The sequence below is a fragment of the Carcharodon carcharias genome, chromosome 10 (assembly GCF_017639515.1).
Source record: "Carcharodon carcharias isolate sCarCar2 chromosome 10, sCarCar2.pri, whole genome shotgun sequence".
Taxonomy (NCBI): Eukaryota; Metazoa; Chordata; class Chondrichthyes; order Lamniformes; family Lamnidae; genus Carcharodon; species Carcharodon carcharias.
The window spans coordinates 56,622,570-56,647,784 of record NC_054476.1 but is presented as its reverse complement, the minus strand read 5'-3'; the positions used below and the strand labels follow the sequence as shown (position 1 = coordinate 56,647,784).

The following is a 25,215-nucleotide window of genomic DNA, read 5'->3' as shown; positions in this document are numbered from 1 at the left end:
TGTCTCGTAGCTCCACCACACTCAATGTCACACTTTGTTTAGAATCTTGCTGGCTATTGTCAAAAACAGCAGCCAAATGACCTTCACCCCTACTTCCTTCTTGTTTGTCCATTACAATGCCCTAATTAGCTGATGGTGCTAAGAAGTAGCTAGCACCCCTATATCCAGCCTGAAGAGATTGGCTGCAATCTCTAAGGCAGGGCTTTCCCAACTGTGGATTATGACCCCCAGTGGAGTAATGAGATATGAGATTTTGGGGGTGGCTGCTCCAAGGCAGCAATGGCTGCCATAGAGTTCGGACTGAATTCTAATAGCTGTAAGGCTCCTTTAAATGCTCGTGTTTTTTTCTAATGGTGGGTGTGGCCTAATGGACTGTTCTCTGAGGCCAGATTGCTGTTGCAATAAAAGCCTGTGAATAGGTAGGTGTTTTTTTTTGTGGAAACCCTGCCTTTTCATCAACTCCCCTAACTCATTAGTCAATGCCAAACCAACACAAACACATGTCCTGAGTATTAAGATAGATGCAACAAGCTTGCTACCTCTGTTGTCATTGTAACAGTCAAAGCTTGTGGAAATCACTCTAAATTTGAGAGATATACATATGCAGTTTTAGAAAGTATATATACAGGCTTACTAAAAGTCTTATGAGCCATAATATTTTTGTAGGGGAGGATAAACCTTTATGACTGCATATCACATGGGTACTTTCTGTTATACATGACTAAAATCCTATTGTAGTGACTATCATAAAACCTGGTTCTGTGTGTAATTTGCAGTCATGTATATCAAACGTCCTGTACATGCAGAAATGGAACTCCAAAATTTTATGTAGCTAAGAATTATAGGGACTTATAAAGATAATTGTAAAGAGTTGATTATGCATAAGTCCAATTTACAATGGAGATTTTATGATGTATCAAATTTCACTTGAGATTATTACAAGTGTTTAGCTGCTTCAAGTGCTCTGCAGTATAATAATTGTGCAAGTTGTCTGCCTGAAGCCTCCTGCTGATACTGAACAGCTCTCCTATCCACACAAATTTTTACTCTGGGGTCACACGAAATCTGAGACATTTAAACCCAGTAAATAGTTTGGTAGCACTGCTATAAGGTAAAATTTCTCAAGGAATATGGGGATAGTGTGGGAAAATGACATTGAGGTGAAAGATGAGCCATGATCAGGTTGAATGGCAGAGCAGGCTTGAGGGGCCAAATGACTTACTCCTGCTCCTGTGTTCTTATGTTCCTATGTTCCTCCATTTGATCTTGTTTTCTGGCATCTGACATCCAGGAAAATAACCAAGGTAGCATTCTGATGTCACTCTCATGTTATTACCATGTTATTGCTTCCTGCTCTGTCTGGCAAATTCCCCAACAGATCCAGGTCATGTGCAAAGTGCGTGCGCACCCTTAAATCCAAGGTTCCATTCAAATTTTCCCTTCTTAACACCCAAAAACAAGGTGTTAAGCAAAGGAAAACTGGTCCCAATATGAACAAGGACATCAGTGAAAATGGGAACTATTTCTTTCACACCTGGAGTAATGTCACATTTCTTCTTCTCAGGAAGATGAATCTCACTACATCTTCACAAATAAAATCATCAGCCGGCGCAGAAATAAAACATTGACACAGACAGGAAGAGTGGCCTTCCCAATCACATGTAAATTCCAGCGAACCAATAATAGCAGCAAAGATCCCAACTTACTGAACAATACCACAGAGAGGTTGTTTGGAGACTACAGCTTTGAGATCCAGTTCAGCAAAGAGTTCAACTCCAGCAGGAGAACAGCCAAGGTCCATGCTCCATTTGACGCCAACAGCAATGACCATTTATATATAAGAGTTATTGCCAAGAGTAGTGTGACTACACTCTCACTATATGTGGAGTCTTGCCAGATGTCAGAAGAATTTAATTCTTCAACAGGAGTTATGCTTTTACATCAGGGGTAAGGAAAGTTTTTTTTTCCCATTTTAATGATGGAACTTCTATTTTTAAAACTTTCTTTCTCTTTTCTCTGGATCCTTGATACCTGGCACCATTGCATGAGCCAGTTTTTTTAAGGGAAATCATTCCCGGGATATGGGCATCACCAGTAAGACCCAAGAAATAGAAATTGTAATCTGCCCATTTGATCTGTTGCAGTCTATGTAGTGAAGGTAATCCCACATTTCTGTTGATAGGGAGCTTCAGAAGTTTGTCCCTGCGACAAATCGTGATACATGTTCAAATCAAGATGGTACGTGTTTTGGAGAGGAACTTGGAGATGATGGTGTTTGGATGCTTGCCCTTGTCCTTAAAGGTAGTGGAGGTCACAGGTTTGAGAGATACCACTGAGAAGGCATATTCCACCAATTGACATATAAAAGTAAATGAGGACTGGGGACCTGTCCCTTGCCCCATCATAGCCATGCAGCTAAGTCTACAACTCAGCCTGTTGGGAATCTTTAGAATGCATTGCATTAAATAAAAATCAACAGTTATTTTTCAGATACAGAAGGGCTGATTTTGACTTCCAGCTGTGAGAAAACTGGTGGGGACAGATTGGCCACCCATTACACACACTGTCTAATTCTTAGAAGTTAAAAGTTAAAATCAGCCCTCAAATGTATGCCAAAAATATTAGACTACCTTCTGTAGAATAATGGGTTAGTAGTTATGGTAATGATACAATGATGTGTATTATGATGTAATAGTGACATCAACAATCATATGCAAGAGACTCAGTAGAAGAATGGAATAGTCTATTAAGAAGAGAGATGTACTTACCTAGAAGCTTATTATGTATATAGTATAAATAAAGTAGTTTTTAAAGAAACCTACCTAAGTCACTCATAAATAGAGGGAAAGCTTCCTAATACTGATTACCTGAAGAGAGATCCAAATACTATTTAATGTGGAAACCAAACCACAAACTATGGTAGCAGCGGTAGTGACACCAATCTAGCAACAATCTTGTGCCATCGACGGGACACCAATGGGGAGAAATTGGATGAAAACTTCTTCAAAGGAAGAATCCGAAGACTTATCTTGGTGAAAGGCACACTGATAATTGGCACCAGTCAAGCAGTCACTGTCCCTTCCACAGCCCTTGGAAAATTTCGAAGACTCACAGAGAGACCAGGGTTGGGAGTTGTGGAAAAAACAATTGCTGAGGTATTGAGCCATGTCGCGTTTACATGCTAAAGAGCAGGAGCACCAGGTTAGTTAATTCCTCCTACACGGGGCCTGTTGCCGATGGTGTTCTCCTGAGGTGGGGGTAGAAGGGACCTTTGCAGGCTTTGAAACCATCCTAAAAGCATTCGATGCATATTTCAGCCTAAAGTAGACCCACATAATCGAGTGAGCACGCTTCAGTCAGAGATCCCAAAAGCCAGAGGAGTCCATCATATTGTTTCTTACAGACTTGTATAGGTTAGCTAGTTCCTGCAGGTATGATGTATTGAAAGAGGAACTTATTCTTGACAACATTGTTGTCATAGTTCATGATGAAAAGCTGTCAGATCTTTCACAGACGAAAGACGATCTAACACTCAAAGAAGTGGTTTAATATGCTCAGCAGGTCGAACTTGGAGAGCAAAACCGGGCTATAATCTGTTGAAATACTGAGGCTTTAGATGAGTCTGTTAGTTAGGTAGGCCCAAAGGTGACAACCCTGCACACTCAAAAGCCCGCCAAAACTAGCGAAAGGGCAGGAAGTCCTACAGTAGCCATTTTACGGTGCCCACGCTGCAGTGATAAAAAGCAACACAGAAGGCAAGATTGCCCAGCAGGGGGCACAGAGGTTTTCCAATGTGGAAAGACAGGCCACTTCAAACAGTTCAGTAAATCAAAAAAATTAAAGGAAGAAAGTAAGAGACTCTCTATGAAATATGGACAATTCAGAAAATTGGTAATAAGAAATGAGAATACAGATTTCCCAGAAGAAGTAAAGGATCAAGAGCAAACTTTTGGTCAGTTACTTTTGGAAGTTAAAGGCTTTGAAACTGACTTCAAACTTGACACTAGAGTCAGTGTTACAATACTGGCTGATCATGTGGAATTGCTCAAAGCTATTGACATCAGCCATCAAGCATTAAATTGCAAGATCCAGGTGGTACAGATCTTCAAGGAAAAGGTCAGATAACTACCACCCTTCACCACAAGAGATGACAGATTGTAGAGACCCTCTATATCTTGCACAATCAAAGCACATCCTTACTGGGTAAAAGTGCATACATTTGGGTCTTCTGAAAAAATGGGCAAAGCCCTACAACAAGACAATGGCACAGAATTCCGCCAAGAATTCTTTCAACTGTTGGTACGTTCAAACATGAATATCATATTACATTGCATGAAGATGCTAAGCCTGTATGTCTATACACTCCCAGGGGGGTACTAACAACAGAATGTTACCTACAGGTATCATATCACCTGTCACAGAGCCAACTAGGTGGTGTTCGGGGCTGATAACAGCTCCCAAGCCGAACAGTCAGCTCAGGCTTTGCAAAGACCTCATGCAATTAAATGAAGCAGTCCAGAGAGAAATCCATCCTATGCCCTCAGTGGATGACAGCTTGGCAAAACTTGCCAACAGTGTGCTCTTCACTAAACTCAATGCTAATGGGGGGTTTTTGGCAATCACCCCCCCAACCAGGAGTCCAGCTTGTTAACAACATTTATTATGCCTTTCAGTTGGTTCCGTTATAACTACCTTCTGTTCGGTTTATCATCAGCTCCAGATATATTCCTGCAAACCATGTCAAACATTCTGGAAGGAAAACAGAGTAATTTGTCATATAGATGATCTGCTTATCCATGAAGGCACAAGACAGGTGTATGATCATAGAGTTCGAGAAGTTCTGAAAGTGTTACAAGAGAGTGTTAAAAGAAAAGTGTGAATTTGCAGAAACCACCATTTAAATTCTTGGGACATATTATTCAACAAAAGGGCATAATTGTAGACCCTCAAAAAACAAAAGCCACAAGTGACTTTCCACAACCAAAGTGTGTTTGATATCCAGAGGTTCCTCAGAATGGTCAATCAGGTTGGTAAATTCATCCTGCCGATCGCACTTGCCCAACAAGCTAAAAGTTTAGGCCCTAGTACCATTGCTTTGCTCCCTCTTATAGAAATATTTCCCACATAAAGTTAGCCATGTGGAATAGACTCTGGGCGGGTATTTATTGTTGCTAACTGTCTTTGAAAAGGGTAGCTTCTTCATAAAAGGTATAGATCAAAAAGAGGAAACTGTAAATGCTAGAAATCTGAAGTAACAACAGGGAATGCACAGCAGGCTCATTAGCACCAATAAGGAAGTTGACACTTTTTCTATGTTGAACACCATTTAGAAGATGCACTGAGGGCATCAATTGCACAGAATGTGCTCAGATGGGGGTCTTCAATGTTAACCCTGTAAATCCCTCCTCACTAACATCTGGGGACTTGTGCCAAAATTTGTAGAGCTATCCCACAGACTAGTCAAGCAACTGCCTGACATAATCATACTCATCCAATCATATCGGACAGTCAATATCCCAGATTACTCCAACACCATCCTGGGCATGTCCTTTCCCAATGGCATTACAACCTTTGTCCTACCACGGGAAAAAGAGCAGAATTCAAGAGTTGAGGTAAGAGTGACTGTTCTTGACTTCAGGGCAGCATTTGACCAAGTGTGGTATCAAGGAGCCCAAGCAAAACTAGAGTCAATGACAAGGTCAGAAGTGGCAATGTTCGATGATGATTATGCAATGTTCAGCACCATTCATAATACCTTGGTTAATGAAGTAGTCCATGTCCATAAGCAGCAAGACCTGGACAAAAATGAGGCTTGGGCTGATAAGTGGCAAGCAATAATTGCACCACACAAGTACAGGCAATGATCATCTCCAACAATAGAAAATTTAAACCATTCCCCATTGATGTTCAATGGCATTACCATCTCTGAATCTGCTCGCCATCAGCATCCTGGGGGTTTATCATTGACCAGAAACATAACTGGACCAGCCTTATGAATATTGTGGCTGCAGGAGCAGGTCAGAGGCTGAGAATTCTGCGATGAGTAACCCTTGACTCCCCAAAGCCTATCCACCGAGTACAAGGCACAGGTCAGAAGTGTGATAGAATACTCTCCGCTTGCCTGGATGAGTGCAACTCCAACAACACTCAAGAAGCTCAGGTGCATCCAGGACAAAGCAGCCTGCTTGAACGGCACCCAATCTAAACATTCACTTTCTCTACCACTGGTGCACAGTAGCAGTGTGCCATTTTTCTTCATTCTTCCATGCGATATGGGACATCACTGACAAGGCCAGCGTTTGTTGCCCATCCATAATTTCCCTTGACCTGAGTGACTTGTTGGGCCATTTCAGAGAGCAGACCCACATTACTGTGGGTCTGGTGTCACATATAGGCCCGATCAGGTAAGAGCAGAAGCTTTCCTTCCCTAAAGGGCATCAATGAACCAGATAGGTCTTAATGGTAGTCAGTGATAGTTGTCAAGATCAACATTACTGAGACTAGCTTTAGATTCCAGATTTATTAATTGAATTTAAATTCTACCAGGTGCCATGATGTGATTTGAACCCATGTCTCCAGAGCATTAGTCTGTACCTCTGGATTACTAGTCCAGTGTTATTTCCACTGCACCACTGTCTCCCGCAAAAATAGACTACAACACTCACCAAGCTGCCTTCAACAATACCTTCCAAACCCACAACCTCTACCATCTGAACGAACATGGGGCACAGACACATAAGAACATCCTCACCTGCAAGTTCCCAAACAAGGAACACATCATTCTGACTTAGAACTTATATTGCTGTCCCCTCACTGTTCCTTGGGGCTCCCTTCTTAACAGCACTGTAGGTGTGCTTACACATGAAGCATTCAAGCAGGCATCTCACCACCACCTTCTCAAGGGCAATTAGGGTTGGATAACAAATGCTGTCCTTGCTAGCAATTCTCTCATCTCAGGAACGAATTTTTAAAAAGTTAGATCCCATAATGGGGCATTCTCCAAGTGGACTATTAAAGAAATGGGCTCAATGTACTGAACAAACTTTCCCAATATGTTTTCTTATTATATGCAATAGTTGGTGTTTCCCAGCTAATATATTTTTTTACAATTGGTAATGTTGTCAGCAACACTTCAGTTTGTGACAATCAATTTTTAAAATTTTATTTATGGGATGCGGGTATCGCTGGCTAGGCCAGCATTTATTGCCCATCCCTAGTTGCCCTTGAGAAGGTGGTGGTGAGCTGCTTTCTTGAACCGCTGCAGTCCATGTGGTCTAGGTATACCCACAGTGCTGTTAGGAAGGGAGTTCCAGGATTTTGACCCAGTGACAGTGAAGGAGTGGTGATATATTTCCAAGTCAGGATGGTGAGTGACTTGGAGGGGAACTTTCATGTGGTGTTCCCTTGTGTCTGCTGCCGCTGTCCTTCTGGAAGATAGTGGTTGTGTGTTTGGAAGATGCTGCCTAAGCAGCCTCGGTGAGTTTCTGCAGTGCTTGCAACCTGTTGTATCCTTTGATCCATATAATTATGATTAATTTAACAAATTTGGAAGCCTTCAATTGCTGGCATTATTCCTCACAAAGCCTTCCTAAAGCTACTGAACTCAGATCACTCCACCACTCCCAGGTCCTAGGAAAATCTACCCTATCAATAATACCAAGGGATCTTTCAGGGCTCTGAAGAAGAGTCATATGGACTCAAAATATTAATTCTGTCTTTCTTTCTACAGATGCTGTCACACCTGCTGGGTTCTTCCAGCATTTTTTGTTTTTGCTTCAGATTTCCAGCATCCACAGTATTTTGCTTTGATCTTTTATATCCACCTGTTCAGGCAGACCAGACTGCAGTTTGACATCTTATTCAAAGGATGACTCCTCTAACAGTGCAGCACTCCCTCATTGCAATGGAATATCAATTTAGACAGTGTGTTTAAGTCTTGGAGTGGGCTTGGAACATAACATTTTTTGACCCAGAGGCAAAGATGCTACCAATTGAACCAAGCTAGCACATGGTTAGAATGTAGATCTTGGATTCCCATTAACATTATTCCTTCCTCACATTCTGTTTTTGGTTTTGTTTATGACAGGTGCTTAAATAACAGCACGACAGAGGAACATCAAACCGGAAACCGGAAGGAGAAAGTATACTCCATCAAACTGTCCTCTTTACCACAGCGCACCTCTCAGGTACTCTTACCTTCAATACTTTTTCATCTTTAGTTAAAATAAGTATTGTAGCAGCCTTTGGAAATAAAGTAAATTTATTAGAAGTTAAGACAAGTGGTCTCAGTTCATAAATGTATTACTTAGCGAGTACTGAGCTGTACTCATCACAAAGATCCCATGTTTTAATTTCTGGTTAGCCTATTTCTGCTGAGGAAATACATTGACAGAATGCCATGCACTTCTAAACAAGGTGTCATTTTATGAATTCCTATCAGAGCTATGTTCCAGGTTATCCTGTTTCATTTCAAAGCTGTATGTGTGTGTGGTAGTTGAATCCTCACTCTCTGACTTTTTCCATTAGTTTATAAGAAGCTGGGAAAAAGGAATAGGCTATATGCCCCCTCAAGGCTCCTCCAACATTTAATAGGATCTTCAACCTCGTCCCCATTTCCCTTTCTGATCCCTGTTCCATGTGGATGCTAAAATGGCTACTGCCCTCAACTCGTTACATATAAAGGATGACATCAGAGGTCAGATGTCTAGCCACATTGCACAAAAGGCAATAGTGCACAAAAACATTTCTCCAAATATTCTCCTTTTCCTAAAAAGAGAAAACAAATTGCATGCACTATCATTTGAAGTTGCAATTCAATTCAATTTACTTTATTGTCCTTATGGAAATTTGCTGTAGTGCAATTGTTTATGCATAACTAACAAGAAAGGAAGAAAGAATTATATAGCAATCTAACAACCCATGGTGCTACAGCGCCAACATCACAGCCAAAGAGAATAAAAAGATAAAGATAAAAAAAGTCTTAGGACTTCATGCTCCCTCCCTAGCGCATGTACACCTGTGTCTAAGTTGGTGATATGACTGTGTCCTCCAGACTGTCTTCTCAACCAGGCATCGATGGTACATTGAGGGGAATGGAAATGGGCAAGTATGCAGGTTTAGGAAGCTCTCTGATCCAGGATAATCACAGTGCATCTGCAAGCATTCAGTCATTCTTAATACCCTGCTATCTCTTCATTTCCTAAAAGCTCCAGGCCAAGGAGACTGCTTTTGCTGGCCCAAACTACCCATGTACAGAGGCATTCCAGCCCAAAAGCTCGCTGTTGAGTCATCTCCTAGGCCACACTCTAGGAGCTAGATGAAGTGCCGATGCTAGCCGAAGAACTGGTCCAGGAGAAAGGGCATTATGGACACATCCGATGCATTTGGCACCCCCGAGTTACAGTTGATGTAGACAAGCCATATCAGGCCAGTCTAGTATGACTGACCACTGTACCAGGGCGTCCGCATGGAGCCTTCTTTCAAACTGCTGCCACCTTGTTGGTTATTTCCCACATATGTGGTCTATAAAAAAAATCATCAAGCATGACCAAAAAACTGTTCATTCTACTCTGCCCCACATTCGCCTGCACCTACATATGCATTGCAACAGAATCTGTAAAGCATTCAGGTCTTCTAATGGTATGCATATGCATTGTTGTTGGTTATTCGCCTAGTGTTTGCTGGTTCCTGGAGTGAAATTGCTCTCCAAGAAATGTCATTGATGGGCAAATGTTGCTGCCCTTGTAATTGTTGCTGCTGATCCATTGCCTTTGTTGGGGAATGGTTGACCTCTTGGATTGATGGCCGTTCAGTTGACGAAATTAAATCTTCCTCACCAGCTGTCTGGTGTGGAGGTGCAGAAGCTCTGGTTGCATATATGTGTTTGTAGTTGAGATGATAGATCTGGTCATTCACTTTCACCATGTATGATCGAGGTGACAATTACTCTACACAGATTCCAAGTTGTCAAGTGGACTGGCTTTTGTTGAATGTGTTGAATGTTTGCACTCTGGCTCTCCAATATTCCGCTCTGGCAATGATTTGTCAGTTTTATCAAAGTAAAATTTGGCTTTTTGTTGTTTCACTTTAATTTTGTCACTCGCTCCTGTTACTACTTCTGGCTTCAGTAATCCAGTAATTTTTTTTAGCTATTGAAAGGGTAGTTTGGATGTGGCATGATATTAGTCACTGAACTGGATTACTTTCCATGCCCTCAGTAGGTGTGTATCTCCATTCTAAGATTGCCTTGTACATATCTGTGCTGGACCTACTCAATTTTCTGATGATTCCTTTGGTAATTTTCACTGCTGCCTCAGCCTTTCCATTTGCCTGGGGATACCGTGGAGATGATGTGTAGTGCTGAATTTCACAATCGTTTACGAAGTGCCTGAATTCTTCACTCATAAACTGAGGGCCATTGTCGCTCCTCACAATGTCAGAATTCCATGAAGACGGAAGTGTGCTTTCAGGCATTCTACGATCTCAGTGGTAGTTGTTGACGTCAGCTGGTCTAACTCTCAGTACTCTCGACTGTGACGAGATAATCAGTTCCAGTGAGAGTGAGGAGGTCTAATCCAAACTTCACCCATAGCCTTCTGAGATGTCATGAGTTATGAGCAGATCTTTAGCTTGGTTAGCTTGATGTTCATTACAAGCATGGCACTAGCTGATGTAGTCCTTAGTCTGGTTGCTCATGTTTAGCCAGTATAGCACTTCTCTTGCCTTCTTCAAACTACATTCAATTCCTTGATGGCTTGCATGTGCTTCAGCATATCTTTTCTCATCGCCTTAGGGATAATGACTCTAGTTCTTTTGTACATAATGCCATCTTGGGTAATCACTTAATCTTTGCATACCCAATACTCTTCTAGCAACAGGTGCGTCCTTGACGGTTTCTGGCCCATCCTTTCATCACTACTTTCTGCACTCAGAGATTTGCATTTTGTTGTGTAGTTTGCTTGATCTGAGCAAGATGCTTGTCTGTCAGGTTCAGTGGGTGGAATTTTCCGTGCCTGCTGGCGGGGGCATGTTTAGCAGTGTGAGGGGACAATATGGTGGGACGGCCAAAAATCGGTTTCACGATGCTGTGAAACCAGATTGCAATTGTCTACTTTACCTGTCAATGGCAGGCCACGTTTCCCGCCATCGGACGTTGGGAACTTCGTTGTAATACACCTGTATATCATTATAATCCCACCTCGCCGGAATCATCCCCCCACGCTGGATCATCTGAGCAGGTGATTGCTTACAAACGTGTTTCACAACAACTGGTGAGCTGCACTTTGAGGGGAGCTTGAAGGTGAGTACAGTGTAATGTTGCGCAGCGCTCACAGGGGGCTCATGTTGGGTCTTAAGGGCTGCCCTGCAGTTGAGGCAACTTAGAGGGGTGGGGGGGGAGCAAATGCAGCACTACAGTTGAGGCGATTTGGGGTGGGTGGCGCAAGGGCTATCCTGCGGTTGATGATAGCACACAAGCATGTGCCAGGGTGGCAGGAGAGAAGTGGCCACGTATTAAGGAGACCTTGTTTAAAGTCATCATTCCTCCGCAGCTGAGACAGTTCAGTTGCAGCCACATTGAGATGCTGAGAGTCGGGCCTCTAGTTTATCTGCCCACTCAAGCAATGCAGAGGCATGAAAGTGCCAGAAGTGCTCCAAAGCTTTTCACCTCTTGGGCACAGACTGCAAACTAATGAGCGTTTTAGTTTTACTGGACTGCAGAACAATTGTACGACTGCACGTGTTGTACAACTTCCTTGCTAAAGCTGGCCATGGAGTAGTCACTGGTGGAGGTGCTCACAACCCTTTGCAAAGTCACCATTCAGGTTTTGACCAGTCTCCCCCTTGGTTCAAGCTAACAGTGCAGCCTTGCAGTGCGGGTTAGGAGAATGCCTATGTCTGAGCCAAGAGCACAGCATGCAATCCACAGCTACCGCCAATCGGTTGGGTGGAGTGAGGCAGGGTTGGGTGGAGTGAGGTGGAGTTGGGTGGGGTCTCGTGCACCAATTCAGCACACTAGACATCCAAGTGGTGGCCAACACTCTCTAGGATGCGTTAAGGGACCTTCAGACTGAACCAAGAGAGGTTTTTAAAACACCCAAGCTAGCGCACACGTCTCATAGAAACATAGAAAAATAGAAGCATGAGTTGGTCATTTGGCCCTTCGAGCCTGCTCCGCCATTCAGTATGATCATGGCTGATCCTCTATCTCAATGCCTTACTCCTTTAGAGTCTAGAAATCTATCTATTTCCTTCTTAGATATATTCAGTGACTTGGCCTCCACAGCCTTCTGTGGTAGTGAATTCCACAGGTCCACCTCCCTCCTTATCTCAGTCCCAAATGGCCTACCCCGAATCCTGAGACTGTGATACCTTGTTCTAGACCGCCAGCCAGAGGAAACATTATCCCTGCATCCAGTCTGTCCAGCCCTGTCAGAATTTTATACGTTTCAATGAGATCCCTCTCATTCTTCTAAACTCCAGTGAATACAGGTCTAGTCGGCCCAATCGCTCCTCATACGACAATCTTGCTATCCCAGGAATCAGTCTGGTGAAGCTTTGAAGCACTCCCTCTATGGAAAGTATATCCTTTCTTAGGTAAGGAGACTAAAACTGCACACAATACTCCAGATGTGGTCTCACCAAGGCCCTGTATAGCTGCAGTAAGACATCCTTGCTCCTGTACTCAAGTCCTCTCACAATGAAGGCCAGGATCCTATTTGCTTTCTTAACTACTAGCTGCACCCTCATGCTTGCTTTCAGTGATTTGTGTACAAGGAAACCCAGGTCCTTTTGCACATCAACATTTCCCAATCTATCACCATTTAAATAATACTCTGCCATTCTGTTTTTCCTATCAAAGTGGATAACTTCACACTCATCCTAGTTTTACTGCATCTGCTATGTATCTGCCCACTCACCATCAAGACTTGGAAATATATCATTATTCCATCACTATCACTGGGTCAAAATCCTGGAACTCCCTAACAGCACTGAAGGTGTACCTACGCCACATGGACTGCAGTGGTTCAAGAAGATAACTCACCACCACCTTCTCAAGGGCAACTAGGGATGGGCAATAAATGCTGGCCCAGCCAGAGAAGCTCACATCCCGTGAATGAATAAAAAATCTCACTCAACTTGTCTAAATCGCCTTTAAGCTGCTTAACATCCTCCTCCCCACTCACATTCCCACCTAGTTTTGTGCTGTCAGCAAACTTGGAAATATTACATTTGGATCCCTTATCCAAATCATTAATATATATTGTGAATAGCTGGGGCCCAAGCACTGAACCCTGTGGTACCCCACGAGTCACCGCCTGCCATTCTGAAAAAGACCCATTTATTCATACTCTCTGTTTCCTGTCTGCTAACCAATTCTCAATCCATGTCAATATTTTACCCCCAATCCCATGTGCTTTAATTTTGCACAATAACCTCTAATGTGGGACTTTATCAAAAGCTTTCTGAAAATCCAAATACACCACATCCACTGGTTCTTCCTTATCTATTCTGCTAGTTACATCCTCAAAAAACTCCAGTAGGTTTGTCAAACATGATTTGCCTTTCATAAATCCATGTTGACTTTGTCTAATCCTATTGATATTTTCTAAGTCTCCTGTTATCACACCCTTTATAATAGACTCTAACATTTTCCCTACCACTGATGTTAGGTTAACCAGTCTGTAATTCCCTGTTTTTTTCCCTCCCTCCTTTTTTAAATAGCTGGATTATATTTGCCACCCTCCAATCTGCTGGGACTGTTCCTGAATCTGCAGAATTTTGGAACCAACGCATCCACTATTTTCATGGTCACCTCTTTTAGTACCCTGGGATGTAGATTATCAGGCCCTAGGGATTTATCAGCATTAATTTCTCCAGCGCTGTTTTTTCAGTAATACTAATTTTCTTCAATTCCTCCTTCTCACTAGACCTCTGATTTGCTAGTATTTCTGGGAAGTTACTTGTGTCTTCCTCCATGACGACAGAACTAAAGTAGTTGTTTAATTGTTCTGCCATATCCTTGTTCTCTATCATAAATTCTCCTGTATTCGGACTGTAAGGGACCTACATTTATCTTCACTAATTTTTTTCTTCTTACATATTTATAGAAGCTTTTACAGTCCTCTTTTATGTTCCTTGCATTTTACTCTCATACTCTATTTTTCCCCTCTTAATCAATCTCTAGGTCCTCCTTTGCTGAATTCTATATTGCTCCTAATCGTCAGGCTTGCTACTTTTTCTAGCAAATTTATAATACTCCTTTTGGATCAAATACTATCCTTAATTTCTTTTATTAGCCATGGTGCTATTGTGTTTTTGCACCAGAAATGAATATATAACTATTGCAATGCATATATTCATTCCTTAAATATTAGCCATTGCCTATCCACTATCATGCCTTTTAATGACGTTCCCCAATCTAGCTTAGCCACCTTGTGACTCATACCTTCCTTTGTTTAGATTTAGGACCATAGTTTTGGATTGGACTTCTTCACTTTCTAATCTAATGAAGAATTCTATTAAGATATGGTCACTGTTCCCTAAAGGACCCCGCACAACAAGATTATTAATTAACCCCTTCTCATTGCGCAAAACCAAATGTAGGATAGCCTGTTGCCTAGTTGGTTCCTCGACATACTGATCCAAAAAAAACATCTCATACACACTCCAGGAATTCATTTGCCACAGTATTATTGCTAATTTGGTTTGCCAATCTATATGTAGATTAAAGTCACCCAAGATTGTTGTAGCACCCTTGCTACATGCATCTCTAATTTCCAGTTTAATACTGTCCTTCATCTTACCACTACTGTTTAGGGGTCTATATACAACTCCCACTAATTTTTTTGCCCCTTGTTGCTTCTTAGCTCTACCAAGACTGATTCTACATCCAGATTTTCTGAGCCAACATACTCTCTCACTATTGCACTGACTTCATCCTTAACTAACAATGCCACCTCACCTCCTTTTCCTTTTTGCCTGTCCCTCCTAAATATCAAACACCCTTGGATATTCAGTTCCCAGCCTTGGTCACCCTGCAGCCATGTCTCTGTAATCGCAATCATATCATACCTGTTTACATCTATTTGTGCTGTTAATTCATCTACCTTATTGCGAATGCTCCCTCTCTCTCTTTCATCCTGCAGGAAGAGTACATCAGGGTCTTGGACACTGCAGGCCTAGATTTATACCTCATGACATACAGAGAGCAGAGATGAAGAAGAGAGCGATGGAGACACCTGGCTGGGCTAAGGGAGGAGCAGCACCCTCAGGAAGAAGGGACAGCTGGTGCTCCCGCACATGCTGCTGAAGAGCCACAGAGAGCCGTCGCTGGCCAATGCCTAGCTAGACCCAGGGTTGAAAGATGCCGCTTTTCATTCCTGCATATGACCAAGAACCAGTGTCGCCGAAGACTGTGCACATTCATGGAACTGGTCAGTCAGGATTTGAAGCCACGGGAACATGGAGGGCTTCTGTTGACAGTGGCTGTGAAAAGTGACCACGGCACTCAATTTTTATGCCAGTGCCTCCTTTCAGGGTGCCACAGGTGACTTCTGTGGGATATCATATGCCTCCACCCACAAATGCATCCATGAGATCATGGATGCCATCTTCGCGAAGGCACTCAACTTTGTGGATTTCTCCTGGGACCAGAAAAGCCAGGATGCATGAGTGATTGGATCTACCCAAATCTCAGGTTTCCCACAAGTGCAGGGTACGAACAACTGCATTCACATGGTGCTCAGATGTCCGTAGCAACAAGGGGTCAACCATGTCAACCACAAGGGTTTCCACTCGCTGAATGTTCAGCTGGTGTGTGACCACCACAAACACATCCTGTAGGTCTGAGCACGGTTTCCAGGGAGTGTCCATGACTCCTACATTCTTAGTCAGTCTCAGATCCCTCACATCTTCCAGGGTCCAGAGAGGCTGCAGGGATGTCTCCTCTGGGACAAGGTCTACCCACAGAGGATGTGGTTGATGACATTCGTGCAGCGGCCTCAGACTGCAGTAGAGCAAAGGTACAACGAAGCTCATGCTGCAACTCGCACCTTGGTGGAGCAAACCATTGGGGTGCTGAAAATAAGGTTTAGTATGGCAGCACACATACCCTTTGTGATAATGCTCCTGTCATGGACACACAATGGAGGCCCTAATAGTTGCTTGATTCCAGGAGGATGATGACATGCAGTGAAGACATGCCATAGATCGTCACATAGCCTCTGTGAATATCTTACTCCTGTCTGGCCAAGGACAGCTCACTTGCGCTCAGTGATCAGGGTATTATCATGGAGATGCAGCTGTGAAACTTTAAATGCACCTGATCCTTTGTCAGCCTTCAGCAGCTGACCCCTTCAGGAGCACAGCGTCACCGGTCACAGATGCTGATGGGATGGGGGCCAACTCCACATCAAAGTTTCTGAGAGCACACAGAGAGATTCATGGAACTCAGTGACGGCTGCCCATGATATTCTGGCAGCAATCACAGGCACCATCGAGGTGCAGGCATCAGTAATGTGTCCAGTGAGTATGAAGCCAGACCATCACTTTGGACTGCAGTTTGCACAAAGCACAGGGAAGAGGCCCTGGACTGAGACACCTGCCCTTTTCTTGTGAAGGAACCAAGGTTTCACATCTGAGTGACGTGAACATCAGAACAACAGGTAAGGAGACATTCTTGGCCGTTTATTTACAGTATTGAACTTTATGTACAAGTGATTAACACTCATGCTCAGGCTGTTCAACAACATTTTTTTAAATCCCTTTAAGGGGCTGCCTTTTACTTTGTCCCTGATGTTGTTAATTTAGCTTATTTGTAACACAAAAGAGTTACATCCTTTTAACCTTCCTAAAGCTGCCGCTATGTCTTGGTGTTCCTGTGACATCCACAGCGGAGGTGGAGGCAGCTTGCTGACTGCTACACCCTGTCTGTGATGACCTTGACAGGCATCCTCTGGAGTGTCAAGACCTGGAAGGCCCCCGCCTGCTTTCAGGGCCCTGCTGTGTGGCAGTGGCTCCCTCCTCGACCTGCAGGACTGGAGCTGTTGGGGTCACAGGAAGATGGGATTCAGAAGGGCTGGACACTCCCGGAGTCACATGGCTGCATGGCCCTGGGGTGTGCACCTGCTGATCTTCCTCCCTATGGGTGCCTGAGAGCCCCTGGCTGACTTCTTGAGGAGAAGGGGAAGCTGGAGTGAGATTGAGCAGCTCCGCACCCTTCTCACTTTTGGAAGTCAACTATGGCATCAGTGATGGAATTCAGCCTGCGCAGCGGTGCAGGACCAACTTCCTGGACCAAGGTCTCCATGGCAGCCACCATGTGTTGATCTTGGTGCATTGGCATGCTGGCATTATCACCTCAGCCTGAAGGCAGATGGACTCCTCCATTGTGCCTTACAATCTCAGGAATGCAGCAGACATCCCTTCCTGATGTTCCCGAACTTGCCTTTGTAGCTCCAGCAACTGAAACATGACCTGTTCATCATCTGACAGACTCAGCAGCTTACTGTCCTCCAGCAGTCCTGAGTGCCAGAAACCCGGGAAGTCCCTGCCACCCCGTGCTGTGGATCAGACAGTGTGATGTGCTCACCAGATTGTGACTCCAAGCCTACGCTAGAACTAGGTCCCACCTAGTAATGTGTTTCTGTGCTGGTGGAGGATGTGGGCAAGCGCTGTGATGGATCTTCAATGAGAGTGCCTTCAGATTCTTCTTCCAAGGTGTCTTTGGGGCTTGATTGGAGGCCCTGGGTTGTGGACTCCCTCGGCTGTTTCCCAGATGTGCCTGAAAAAGCAAGGGGAGATAATTTAGTACATGTCAGTGGCTTGTGAAACAGGACACATCACTCACAGCATGGTTGTCTGATGGATGTTACATTGCTGGATCCTCACTCGGTAGAGTAACACACACGAACGGTCCAGATCTTCACCTGCCAGCTATATGTCTCTATTTTCAAAGTCAGGAAGGCCTGGATTTCAGGCATTCTTCCACCAGTCTGCAACCTCTTCCTTTTGTTGTGCACCAATTGTCCTACATGAATACAGATGGAGAGACTGTAAGCAGGATGCCTGCCAGGCCAGATGATAAGTATGCCTGGCATGTGTGGATGGTGAGTGGTGCCATGGATGGGATGAGGACAATGAATATGTGTGTGAGAGAGTGAATGGTGATGACCCTTGAGCTGGTAGTGAGTGAGATCCCTGTGGATGTGTGATGGGTATGTCAGTGTGTGAGCTGAGAGTCATGAGGAGAGTGACTCACCCTGGTGGAATGGAGGAGATCATTCATTCTCTTGTGGCCTCTTGAGGCTGTCCTCATTTCGCAGGGCGTTGGCACTGACCACCACTGCTACCGCCTCCCAAGCCAGGTTAGTGATGTTGCAGCCCCTCCTGTGACCAGAGCGGTGGGAGAGGGCATCAAGGCAGGACTTCACAGCATCCAAAAGGCACTCAAGGGATGTGTCAATAAACTGGGGGGTCGGGGGGTGGGGGGGGGGGGGGGTGCTGCAGTCTTCATGCCTTTCCGGGCCATGTCTTCTTTGCAAGAGTCTGGGGCTGGAAGCACTGAGAGGTGTGCGCGCGGCTGCACTTTAAATATGGCACCCAGCATGAGGAAGCGGCGAGGTGACGGCATGGCAGGCGAATCGGAGCCTGCCCTAAATTGGAACGGTGTGTTTCCCGGGAATGCATGATTAATGAGGTGGGATTGGGACGATACCATGTGAAAAGCCGCCTTGTGGCTGGTGGGTAAAATCTTTTTCCTGCCCGCTACCGCACAAACCTGGGACAATTCTGCCCAATCTCTCTGCTGGGTTGATGACTTCCAGATCATGTGTTGCTGTTGCTTCTCGTTGAATCTGGAAGATTCAACACTCTGTACTAGCATCACCTACTTCTTTCAAAGGGAGTTCCAGTCTCGACTGGAGTTATTGTCACTAGTTGTTTGATATGAGTGAAAGCTGCTTATTGTCCTGTACTCCAATACCACTGAACATTCTTTGCAATGAGGCTTGCGTAGAGGTTCACACTTTGACAATAAATTGGGTAAGAACTTGGCTAGGCAGTTCACAAACCCTACAAATCATTGAACCACCTTTACATCGTTGGTTGCTATACCTCTGCAACAGCTCTCACCTTATCAGGATAAAGGCGAATGCCTTTCCCTGTCAGCACATGAACTCGGTACTTGACTTCAGTTATCTTCAGTTGCAGTTTTTTTCTTGTTCTGTTTAAGGTTTACCTGGCAAGCTCCCTCTAACAGTCTCACAAGATTATGATCATGATTTGCTTCTGTCATTGTATCTCTAACACCCATAGACAAATCCTATTTTCATTGGGGGTAAAGGGGGCATTGTGTGAGGGACATGAGGGAAACCCAAACCCAGCAGGGCCATTTGAAATCAATAATGAGTTCAAACATACTCTATTTTTATGGGAGTGAGGTATGTTTCCCGTAATGTGTGACTTATGATTTTTAAGAGTAGGTGTGACTGTGCATAATAGGTGGCTAAGGTCTGTTGAACAATTAAGCTGTCAAGTTATTTAAATTCCTTGCTTTTTAAATTTTATTAAAAAAACAGCCTGCTATGTCTGAGTTGAAAAAATTGGTGCTTAAAATTTCAATAGCTGTTTGTTGACATAAGCCTGTTGTTTATCATTATAATATTATTACTGCTTGACTGCTTCCACAACCTATCATTTTCACGGTGTGGGGGCGGGGGGGGCGGGGGGGGGGTCCCCCCGTAGGTTCATAGTTTGATTGACAGCTCCAAGAGGTTTTTAAGGAATTAGCTGGCTTTGATGTGGAGCTATGATTGCAAATATTTGAATTTATAAAGTATTAAGTACTTGAAGGGACTTAAATGTATTGAATGGGCTTTTATCAATGAGAGTGTTTTTTTATATATAGTGGTCTGTAACAGATACCAAGAACTTTATTTTATTTCATCTCAGCATGGCTCCTGAGGCCTGTCCATGGTAGATACTGGATGAGTTGGTATGGAGGGTTTAAGGGCAAACGGTGATAGATGGGGTGTCATGTGTTGGCATGAGTTGATACTAAGTTGGCATACAGGTTATAATGAGCCATAGGGTGGGTAGAGGGGCTTAGGTTGGCATGGATGTGCATCACAACTGAACTGTCTCAGCTGCAGAGGAATGGTCACTTCATACAAGGTTTCCCTAATGCTTCCCCCCCCTTCACCGGCACATGCTTGTGCACTATCTTCAACTGAAAGCCCCCCAATGCGCCACAACTGTAGGGCAGCCCTTGCCCCCCACAATGCACCTCAACTCCGGTGAGTACTCTGCAGTGTTACTGTGCTCACCTCCGAGTTCCCCTCAAAGTGCAGCCCACCATGTGCACGTCCTTTATATGCTATTGTGAAACACACCAGTGTGCAATCATGCCAATGTGGGCAGACGATCCAGAGGGGGGAGGGGGACGATTCCAATAGGCTGGGCTTATAATAAAATGCAGATGTATTACAATGAGATTCCGGATGTCTGATGGCAGGAAGTGTGGCCCGCCATTGGCAGGCGGAGCAGACAATCACAAACTGGTTTCACAACATCGTGAAACTGATTTTTGGCCTTATTGCCATATTGTCCGCTCATGCCACCGAGCATGCCCGATGCTGGTGGGCACAGACGATTCCATCCTAAGTCTTTTCATCAAGATCTTACAGGAAAAATAAACAGCAAGGAAGAACATGATCCCTTTTTCTGTCCATTAGCTGCCTTGCATTGAAAGTATCATTGGGCAGAGTAGCCTGGAGGAATTATTGAGCCTGACAGGATGAAGAAGCTGGATTAACATTAGCACAGTCATTACTGGTGACCGGTTTCACTTCAACCAACTGACCTAATTCAGTTCTCTCATGAGTTCAGTGATTCCTCCACTTTAATCCCTTGATAATCTCATCAGTACTTGCAACTAAATAAAACGTTTCAAAAAATCTGTGAAAAACATCAGTGCAAGTAATGACTCCTTCTAAAAAGGGCCTTAGTGGCAAGCCTCTCTCAGTAAAAAGGATTTGAAGAAAGACTCCAGTTTGTCCTTTACAATCGATAATGCTCCCCTGCTGATTTACTGGCTACATGCACTAGCTAGGATGTTACGGAGTCACATAAACTAGAAGGGTCCCAGCTTGATCCTTAGTGTTGAATTTTATCAGCAGGTTGGAGACAGGTGGGGAGGCTGGCAATAATTTAGTTTTTATTTATTCTTTATTTATTCTTGTGAGTATCGCTGATTAGGCCAGCATTTATTACCCATCCCTAACTGCCCTTGAGGAGGTGGTGATGAGCCGCCTTCTTGAACCGCTGCAGTCCATGTATTATAGGTAAACCCGCAGTGCTGTTAGGAAGGGAGTTCCTGGATTTTGACCCAGTGACAGTGGAGGAACGGCAATATATTTCCAAGTCAGGATGGTGAGTGGCTTGGAGGGGGGTACCAGGCAGTGATGTTCCCGTCATCTGCTAACCTTGTCCTTCTAAGTGATGGAGGACGTGGGTTTGGAAGGTACTATTTAAAGAGCTGTGGTGAGTTGCTGCAGTGCATCTTGTAGATGGTACACACTGCTGCCACTGTGCGTCAGTGTTGAGGGAATGAATGGTTTAAGGTGGTGGATGATGTGCCAATCGAGTGGGCTGCTTTGACCTGGATGGTGTCGAGCTACTTGAGTTTTGTTGGAGTTACACTCACCCAGGCGAGTGGAGAGTATTCCTTCACACTTCTGACTTGTGCCTTGTATTGGTGGACAGGCTTTGGTGAGTCAGGAAGCGAGTTACTTGTTGCAGGATTCCCAGCCTCTGACCTACTGTTGTAGCCACAGTATTTATATGGCTGGTCCAGTTCAGTTTCTGGTCAATGGTAAACCCCAGAAAGTTGGTAGCTGGGGGATCCAGCGATGGTAATGCCATTAAATGTCAAGGGGAGATAGTTAGATTCTCTCTGGTTGGAGATGCTTATTACCTGGTACTTGTATGTTGCATATGTTACTTGCCACTTATCAGCCCAAGCTGTCCAGGTCTTGCGGCATATGGACACGGATTGCTTCAGCACCTAAGGAGCCGTGAATGGTACTGAACGTTGTACAGTCATCACTGAACATCCACACTTCTGATCTTATGATGGAGTGAAGGTCATTGATGAAGCAGATGAAGGTGGTTAAGACACTATCCTGAAGAACTCCTGCAGCAATGTCAGGGACTGAGATGACTGACCTCCAACAACCACATCCATCTGAAACAAAAATTTTAAAATGCTGGAAAAACTCAGGTGTAACAGTATCTGTGGAGAGAAAGACAGAGTTAACGTTTCAATTCCGTATGACTCTTCTTCAGAGCTGCCTTTATCTTTAACCACAATCATCTTCCTTTATGCTAGGTATGACTCCAATATTGGATCCCTATGACGTGAAAAAAAATCCAACACTGTATGTATCAAAACTTTGTTGTTTTTGCTATTTTTAAAATGAACTTTCTGTTGAATCAAAAAGTATGGCTGCTACAAGTCACATGACCTCACGAATCACCCTTTATTCTGGAAACAGTTACAAGGACAAAAGAATTCCTCTTTCAGCCTGTGGAATCTCACACCACATTGTACAGACCCCTTGCAATCACCAGGGAAACCAAGGGACTCAGATCAAAACTCATTATGCCTGCAGAACTGCTAACAGACTCACATCACACCAGGGATTGTCCAAGTCCATTTCAAAAGGGGACCATTGAGGGGACAAAGGGACATCTTTTGCATATTGATCAGCTTACTCTTGTAACCGAGTCAGAGGGTCTGCCTAGACAGTGGTTTCCAACACAAGACCCTCAATATGAATTATAAATCTCTCAACAGCTAAGCACTGGGACTGATAATGTCAGGGACTGAGATGACTGACCTCCAACAACCACATCCATCTGAAACAAAAATTTTAAAATGCTGTAAAAACTCAGGTGTAACAGCATCTGTGGAGAGAAAGACAGAGTTAACGTTTCAATTCTGTATGACTCTTCTTCAGAGCTGCCTTTATCTTTAACCACAACCATCTTCCTTTATGCTAGGTATTACTCCAATATTGGATCCCTATGACGTGAAAAAAAATCCAACACTGTATTTCAGACACTGGATAAACATATCTTTTTGAAATCATTGTGGAGAAAGAAGGTCACATGACTCGAGTAACCAGTTTGAGAGCTCTATATTTCTTTGAGAACAGATAAATCCTCAGACTGTTGTTTTAACACCAACTGGAAAGGACTCTAGCTGCCCAGCTGAGCAAGCAGCCGATTACCACCTCTCAAACTCCTGGCTGACTGCTTGATTTTAAGAGTCTGATCAATGCCTGCTAAGTGGTTTAAGCACAGAAAGCCCATCATGTTGCAGTGCCATTCATTTCAACAATTTTCATGTTGTTGTCTCCAACCAGAAACTCATCTGGATTGAACTCAGCCACAAAGGAAACACCCTCTGGACTTGGACTTCTCGGACTCTGGAAATCACGTGAACTAACATTCACTACTGTGGCTCTTGTACTATTACTTTCCATAGTTGTAAACATCTTTTCTCTATACCTCCACCACCCTCCCCCCACCTCCCCCTACTGTGTGTGTGTTTAGTGGAGTGGGTTTTGAATGTGAAATAAACTATCCTTCTAAATTAATCATAACACAAGTTTTCTGCAAGAAATTAGGAAATTGGATCACACAGACCAAGGGTTTGGGAAAACATGCCACGGCATACTTCAAAAATAATTCAAAACAACTTTTACTTATGGACAGCTGGTGAGAGGAAAGAAGTACGGTTGGCCTGTCTCTGTCCTGTCCATAACACAAACCACTGGAGAGTTTTCCCTCTGATCCCCATTTCCTCCAGTTTTGTTGGGGCTCCTTGATGCCACACTCAGTCAACTATGGCCTTGATGTCAAGGGCAGTCATCATCATCTCACCTCTTGGGTTCAGCTCTTTTGCCTATGTTTGGACCAAGGCAGTAATGAGGTCAGGAGCTGACTGGCCTTGGCAGAACCCAAAATAAGCATCAGTGAGCAGGTTATTGCTGAGTAAGTGGTTGCTTGATAGCACTGTCAACGACACCTTCCATCACTTTGCTGATGATCGAAGTAGACTGATGGGGTGGTAATTGGTCGGATTGGATTTGTCCTGCTTTTTGTGGACAGGCCATACCTGGAAACACATCCACAATGATCAGTGTTGTAGCTGTATTGGAACAGCTTGGCTAGGGGCACAGGCAGTTCTGGAGCACAAGTCTTCAGTGCTACTGTTGGAATTTTGTCAGGGCCCATAGCCTTTGCAGTAACCAGTGCCTCTAGCCACTTCTTGATAACATGTGGAGTGAATCAATTTGGCTGAAGACTAGCATCTATGATGATGGGAACCTCAAGTGGAGGCTGAGTTGGATCATCGACTCAGCATTTCTGGTTGAAGATGGTTGCAAATGCTTCAGTCTTGTATTTTGCGCTGATGTGTTGGGCTCCCCCATCATTGAGGATGGGGATATTTGTGGAGCCTCCTCCTCCAGTCAGTCGTTTATTTTCCACCATCATTCACAACTGGATCTGGCAGGACTGCAGAGATTTGATCTGACACGTGTGGGGATTGCTTAGCTTCTATCGCATGCTGCTTCTGCTGTTTGGCATGCAAATAGTCCTGTCTTGTAGCTTCACCAGGTTGACGCCTCATTTTTAAGTATGCCTGGTGTTGCTTCTGGCATACCCTCCTACACACTTCATTGTTCCAGGGTTGATCCCCCCCATCTTGATGCTTAGCAGTAGGGTGAGGGATATGCTGGTCCATGAGGTTACAGATTGTAGTTGAGTACAATTCTGCTGCTGTTAATAGCCCACAGCACCTCACGGATGCCCAGTTTTAAGTTACTAGATCTGTTCAAAATCTATCCCATTTAGCATGGTAGTCATGCCACACAACACAATGGAGGGTATCCTCAATGTGATGACGGGACTTTGTCACCATGAGTGATTGGTGGTCACTCCTACTGATACTGTCATGGACAGATGCATCTGTAACAGGTGGATGGGTGAGGACAAGCTCCATAGGTTTTATCCCTCTTGTTGGGTTTCCTCACCACCTGCCGAAGACCCAGTCTAGCAGCTATGTCCTTTAGGACACAGTCAACAGTGGTGCTACTAAGCCACTTGGTGATGGATATTGAAGTACCACACCCAGGGTACATTCTGCAC

At 44.1% G+C, this 25,215-nt stretch overlaps 1 protein-coding gene across 5 annotated transcripts in view; it reads left to right on the top strand.

The window, feature by feature from the left end:
- LOC121283135 overlaps positions 1 to 25,215 on the top strand; it is a 123,968-nt gene that overhangs the window by 81,865 nt on the left and 16,888 nt on the right. For 4 of the 5 annotated variants that reach the window (XM_041197283.1, XM_041197281.1, XM_041197282.1 and 1 more), the window contains 2 exons: positions 1,565 to 1,947; positions 8,087 to 8,186. In XM_041197283.1, the coding sequence (XP_041053217.1) occupies positions 1,565 to 1,947; positions 8,087 to 8,186 (483 nt within the window). Of the gene's footprint in view, positions 1 to 1,564; positions 1,948 to 8,086; positions 8,187 to 22,387; positions 22,437 to 25,215 lie in introns of all 5 variants that reach the window. The other variant, XM_041197284.1, reaches the window with a different exon arrangement.